Here is a 7065-nt window from a genome sequence, read left to right on the forward strand (position 1 = left end):
TGGAGAATATGCCGCATATGCCGACGAAGCCAATCAGGACGCGCCAAATCGTTACGGCCAGCTGTAGCGGTGATACGTCTGCAGGGCGGTATGATTGTAAAGGGTGTGGGGGGGGGGAGCATGTAGGGGGTGTGGGGGTTACCACGTGGGCAGGCCACGTCAAGCAAAGTGGGGCCAAAGGATAGAAGCCGAGGACGTGGCAGGGGCTAACCATGGTTAGCCAAAAATAGAAGTGGGGGTTGACCGGGAGGAGCGGTGACGGGGTAAAGCTTGACTTGTCGTTGCAGGTGGACAAGAAAATCTAAAAAAATAAAATGGGAATTCGAATTTTTTAAAGGGGAAATGAATATTTAATAAAATGGAGCTTCATCTTCTTCAAGTTCATAAAACAAATCATCATCTTCATTATCTTCTTCTTCTTCTTCTTCTTCTTTCAGCAACTGCAGGCTTTTCGCTGCTGTTTTCTGAGTTCTTCGTCGTCTTCAGTTTTGAGCTTTGCATCCGCCATAGCCAACCTCCATAGCCATTTCTCCCTTCCCCTCCTTCTTGCCCTCCATGGCTCTCCCCCTTCCTTGATCGCTCCCTTCTTGCTTTTTCCCTCCTTTCTCCCTCCATCCCCTCTCCTTCATTCCCTCACCTCATCCCGATTGGTTTCCATTCCCTCCCTCCCTTTCCTCACCATGCCAGGCTTGATCAACATCCTTCCCGCCTCCACTTCCTCCGTCGGAGAGCGCAGTCACCTCCCCACGGCCTTCGCCCCTGCAGATACCGTCGCAGACGACGCCCCCCTGCCATCTTTGCTGCTCGGCAGAGCCCTTTGGATGTTTCCCGTGCCCGTCTCAGAAATGGTGAGACTGCAGGCTCCCCCTCGGCCTAAGCAAGTCACCGATCCTCTGGCTGAGGTCGTCAGAGCCCGGCTTTGCGGGGATGATATTCCTGATAGGATGATCCCCAATTACTCTAGCAGTGGGAGCGAGCACGATCCCAGCTCCGTATGTTTGGCAGCAATGGTGAACGAATTTATGGAAAATGAAACCAACTTTGGTCAGTGTGGACGAGCACGGTGCAATTGCTGGCAAGGCAATTGCGGTGGGGATAGATGCTATACTAGCAATTGTCGAGACGCAGGCATAGGTGGCGAGATTTCTTCAGCTCTGCAGGTTAGCTTTTGTGGACGTTCGATCAATAAGATTGCGACTAATAACGTTTTCGGTCTTGACACCTTAACTTACAAGGCTATCATTTTGATACTCAGGGCTTGGTCCGCTGCGCCAGCAAGAAAGAGTCGACGCTTCTGGCAGACGTCGCGCAGGTTGTAAGTTTAATCACGGAAGCAATATGCTCTATGTCGAGCGAAGAAGTGAATGCTCAGTCTTCTCTAAAGCGAGTTGTCATGAAACGACTTAGGCGATTAGGCTACAACGCTGCCATTTGCAAGTCAAGATGGGGTTATTCAGGTGGCATACCCGCAGGTGTGTGTGATAGTGCTAGTTGAACTTCTCTACGTTCTGTGTACTTCGAACATTTACCGTTTCTGCCAGAGCTGCAAAGGCGGAGAATGTTAGTGCTGTACAGAGGATCGTGCTAACATTCTCTCCGGGATTTTCAGGTGACTATGAATACATCGACGTTCTAGACGAAGTTCCTTGCACCAAAAACGAGCGTCTCATTGTAGATATAGACTTCCGATGCCAATTCGAGATCGCACGCCCCACTGCCGGATATTCCTCGGTGTGGCAACTTCTGCCTCCCATATTTGTAGGGAAGCCTGAGAGGCTGCAACAGATTGTCCATGTAATGTCAGAAGCCGCGAAGCAATCCTTGGAAGTTAAAGGTTTGCACGTGCCACCGTGGAGGAAACCAAGCTACCTTAAGGCGAAATGGTTTTCCTCATACAAGAGGACTTCAAACGATCAGACGCATACTTCCAAGGAGGGGGAGGTGTTCGGGAGGGAATTCGCAGGCATTGCCTTGAGGGGAGCTGGATTGGATGCGAGATGCGCCAAAGAGATGGAAATGCAGTACCATGAGGCTGGTTCAAGCTTCTTGTCGAGAGATTGTGCTGAGAAACGAGAAGCCACAGCTGATGGGAAGGGTCACGGGAAGCGGGAGGCACCTGAAAGAGCTATACGGAATACTACGAGGAGTCGCAGCGAGAGAGATGAAATTACTGTTGTTGCCACGGATTGGAAGCCTCCTGCAGTAGTCCCACGATCTACTACAAGCAAGCCAGGAAAGGTTACTACAGGGCTGTCATCCGTGTTAGTGCAAGCAGGTCTGGCAAAGCCTAGACATGCTGCACTGAGGCAAGAGGAAGGGCTGGCCAGAGCTGCCTAACAGATGCTGTTTGCTCTGTTTCTTGGATGGTAACATTCAACCTGTGCTGATAACTTGTTGGATCATAAAACAAGGCAGCCTTTAAGTTCTTTTCTGTTTTTTTGGCCGGGGGAAGGGAGTTAACGAAAGCTTATCGCACATAGTGGTAACTCAAATAATAAGGAAGAGTGAAGCTGGCCTTCTGTGTGGCAGCAGAAGCTATGAAAAGTCTGGTCATCTCCAGTGAGGCTGGATGGTAAATTTTTCCCTTTTTTTGTACGAAGTGGCTTGGATGATACAGGCTCTGCTTTGTAAACGGGTGTGAACCGCCCACGGTTTTTTTGTGCAAACAGTATGGGTCTCAAGATTGGCCCCGAGGTTGGAATGAGTTTTGGTTGCTTCCGTAATACGTCATCAAAATTTCAAAGATTGGAGCTTCTGTTTTGTTTCCCAGGTGTATCTGCTGTTGAAATTGTTGATGTTTTCTCTGTTATTGCAAATGCCGAATGATTTGATAAGGAGTCGTACGTACGCTAGAATATTTTGTTTGATCAATGCTATTATTTTTATCAGAATTTGATCCGGCAGTGACAGAAAGGAGGAATGACGGGATTGACAAGAAGACGACATTTCTACTATTGATTCCCTTAACCTATTTCACCTTTACCTAAGCAATATCCCTTCGAATGTAAAGTGTTAACTAGTTCTAAATGAACGAACTAAGGTCGGAAAACTTTGCCCAGAGTAATTCACATTAATCTTTCTCATTCTCATCTATATCCCATAAGAGCTTTTAGTACGCGCAGAAATTTGCAACTCAAGTGTAAGCCTTGTGAGGCGAGTTTGTTCAGAAACAGTCTTGCCAAATGGAAATTTTTGGAGGCGCAGGCTTGGAATGGTGATGCTGAAGCTGGAAACCGTCCGGTGATTCTTGCATTTGAAACTCTCTGTTGGGAAGATGACTAGTGGTTTCTTGAACCTAGTGTCTTTCTCTTAAGCTAAACACTATTCCACCAAATTATGTTCTATTAAGGAAGTCCTGAAGTGGCACAAATAAACTTTTGCCCTGAACAGAACGAATAATCCTCAGATTCGGAAGAAACCTTACAGTGATTCTTGTGAACAAAATATATAAAGATACTTAAAGCTTTGCGGTTGCCTCACGCGCTGAGAAAATGACCGTAGTTGAGGAGTACATTCATGGATACGTTTTGGTTTTGGTACATAGCGTTCAAGCCAACCTACTCTTGAGCCTTGACAATGATGTTGAACCTACTTCACAGAACTTGCCAAGGGCCTGCATTGCATCTTTTGAAACGTTCATTTCATCACATCAAAGCTAGTTCTTGAAGCTCATCATATCAAAGGCAAGGATCTTTTGTGTTCTTGAGGTGAGCTGCCCACTCACAAGAGTCCCTTTACTAGGAAGTAGAAAAGGTAAAGTGTGATGGTAAGTTAACTAGTCTACTTTCTAAGTGCATCCTTTCCCTCATAGCCTCCTATTTTTGGTGATAAGAATTAAGATACCCCCACTTAAAGAATGAAGATACGAGATAGTGAAACTTCATTCTTAATGTTGCATGCATTGTTTAAGTTCCATTTTTGAATTTTCCAACACGCTTGATGTTTAAGACCACATGGTGTGGCCACCAAAGAATAGAGCGTTAATTAGGGTAGACCCCTCAAGCACGTTGAAGTTTTTATGGAGCATGGAACTTTTGATAAACATCATTTTGACATGATTGTCTTGATTACGTCTATCGATTGTGATTCTTTGAATTCTATAAAGCATCTCTCTCTCTGTGGATATGTATGTGGGATATGTACCTGTGCATGGTGTACACATGCATGTGCTATGAAGAGAGATTCATAATCAAAAATATCATTTAACTTCTCTCGGCACATGTGACAAAAATGAAAAGAATGATTATGTATGCTTTATACCACACAAATATTGTCACTCCTTTGTATTTTCATTTTATAAATGGTGTTGACTATAGGTTACTTCTAAAGAAGACTAGCTTTCTTAATGTGTAACCCATGGGCTCATCTTCTAGATTTGAATTACACTGTTTGCCATCTACAATCAAGCTCTTGCTTCCCTTTTACATTATTCACCACATGAGCATGTCTACCTCCACTACTCACCCATCCTTCATGAGTGTGGTGCCTCCTAAGAGAGGTCAATCATGTCCCTCTTTTAAGAGTGAAATGGTTTCTTGTCCCCTCTCACGCAAGATTCCCAAGGGTGGGTCCATCGGTTCTTGTGAAAGCGTAGTGGCCACAAGAGTACTATGGAAGCCTTGCAATACCCAAATCACTACAAGCCAACGCAAGATGTTACTGAGTATACATGCTTGTATTTTATTCGATTGCTTTAGGTGACCTCAAAACCACCAAATATGATGCCCAAGATGGATATTGTATACCATATCTTTGAGGTATGGACATTATTATATTTTATGATACACATATATAATACAAAAGGAAATATTTTATGATACATATACGTAATACAAAAGGGGAAATATATATTCAAAACAAAACTTCATTCTCAAGTGGTATCTTTTGATTTGGAAGTAACACGTTCACAAAATTGGATGTATATGATATTGCCTCATCATGTCACATCAATTATCCATTGTAGGGACATTGGGATTGGAAAATAATAATTTGTAGGTCTATAGCAATGTCATCAATTACATTTCAATTCTTTATAGAGATATATGCATTTCAAGTCATGGCTTATTACAGGTGAATGTAGAAGTAGTAGTAGTTTTTGGATCTGAATAACAAAACCCAAAAAATGGGTCATGGAGATGGTTTTCTTTTAAGATCCAAAAATGTAAAGGCCTTGCAAAAACTTTGCTAGTAATTTGGTGGAATTTTCTTGATTAGTGATTTGGTCTTTTCATATGACAAGGAACAAAGGAGCTTGATTATTTTGGGCTTTTCGTATGACAAGAAGCAAAGTAGTTCGGTGATTTGAACCTTTCATTCAAGAATTTCTATATGATATGATGTTTTTTATTTTGCTATGAGAAATATAAAAACATTTCCATGACTCATAGTTCATGTCACTTTTTTGCAAATATCACAGTGGATGTACATGAGATGGGCCATATAGACTATCCTTGGTCTATTGCACCTTTATGCACAAACTTCTTATATGTCAACATGATAAAGGTATAAAGTATATAGAATCAATTGTTATGAATTCTAAGAGAGTTCAAATGCTTGGTTTTTCTACTTTCTAGAACCCTTATCTTGAGACACCACTTTGGGATTCACACGTAAGCAAAGAACGGGGACTCCAATGTTGTGTAAGGCTAAGACGTCTCATTTTATACTTATATACATAATCCTACTTGGGAATCCTATTATCTTATTCCCATTAGTCCTTACATTGTTGTATAGCTACTCAAAACACTTGCACATTCAAGTTCAGTCGTTTCAAAAGGAGGGCCGAAGATCTATTACTAGTTGGTTTGCGGAATCAATTTATGGGAAAATTCTAACAGACATCATTATCTATGGCCTTGTTTTGACGATTCTAGTAGCATATACTTTTAACTACTACATCCCATTCTCATAGCTTGTTTCCTTAGATTGTGGAAGTTGTAATTTAAATACAACTAGGACAAAAGGTAGAAAATACCATATGATAGAAACCTTGCTTGCACAACTCTCGTCCTAAAGGTCATATCAATTTGCACTAAAACGCAAGAATTTATAAGTGTAAGGAAAGTGAAGCATGTAGATTGCAAATAATAAAAAGCAGAAGCCACAAAACGAGTTGCCAAAAACTTTTTAGCAAAGGTACCACAATCCTCAAGTCCTTTTGTTAAATTGCTTTCAAGATGTGATCACTTGAGTGTTATCCAACTGTTTGATTTTGCAAGTCAGAGTGCAATGCCACAATATTATTTGAGCTTCCCTTTTCCATTCTTCATTGAAAGGCTTCACAATGCTATAAACCGAAGCCCCTTCTACAACAATGATGCCTAATACTGCGCCTATGAATAAGCATCAAGTCGAGAATTGATTTTCAATAGGTTCGTCCATGTGTTATGACTTCAATCTCTTCAACTCTAGGGGACAAGGGTCGATATAAAAGGTCATGCAAGGCTTCTTAGGACATATATTTTACTATTAGTGGGTTGATTTACTTGGGGGGGCTTGCCAATTGAATGTGGTGAAGTGTCCCCTAGGGGACACATGATGTATGTGCTAAATGCCCTACCTTCCTAGACCCAGGGTGTGGTATTGCAATTGAATGGCCCATTGGATGTGGGGTACTTAAGGGTTTTCTAATTTTGAATCTCTATTTATATAGAGAATTTAGATAAATTTGAAGCCTTGAGTCTCATTGGCACTCTCACATAAAAGAGGGCCTACGAGTTGCCATGGGCATTCGGTACTCAATTGTTGTTTGCAACTTGCCCCTAGACTTATTTTAGTGAAGCTCCATACTTATGGAGTTCCTTGAAGTTTAGAAGGGGGAGTACAATGTTTGGATAAGTGCTTATCTGTTCAAATTTTGACTAGCCTTTATTGTAAGGACCAAAATTAGCCATTTTAGACTTCAAAACTGAGCAAACTTTATGTAGCACTGCCCCGCTAGGGGCAAGCTATGGCACTCGAGTACTTGCCATTTCAGTACCCGTCTCAAGCGGATATCTTAGAAAAGTAGAGTTTGTCCCACCCTCTCTCCCTCCACTCAATCCTGCCTTGCCCCTTGTCTCCCTC

General features: G+C 42.3%; 1 protein-coding gene across 1 annotated transcript; it reads left to right on the top strand.

Annotated features, from left to right (window-relative positions):
- The first annotated feature begins 406 nt into the window (after window positions 1-406).
- On the top strand, window positions 407-2730 carry LOC147891198 (uncharacterized). The gene is made up of 3 exons (XM_087389990.1): window positions 407-1160; window positions 1256-1472; window positions 1610-2730. The coding sequence occupies exons 1-3, from the start codon at window positions 681-683 to the stop codon at window positions 2335-2337; spliced, it is 1425 nt and encodes a 474-aa protein (XP_087246116.1). The 5' UTR covers window positions 407-680; the 3' UTR covers window positions 2338-2730.
- Window positions 2731-7065: the final 4335 nt, after the last annotated feature.

The sequence above is a fragment of the Dipteris shenzhenensis genome, chromosome 18 (assembly GCF_047967505.1).
Source record: "Dipteris shenzhenensis isolate YYH24624 ecotype China chromosome 18, Dip_SZ_1.0, whole genome shotgun sequence".
NCBI classification, from domain to species: Eukaryota; Viridiplantae; Streptophyta; class Polypodiopsida; order Gleicheniales; family Dipteridaceae; genus Dipteris; species Dipteris shenzhenensis.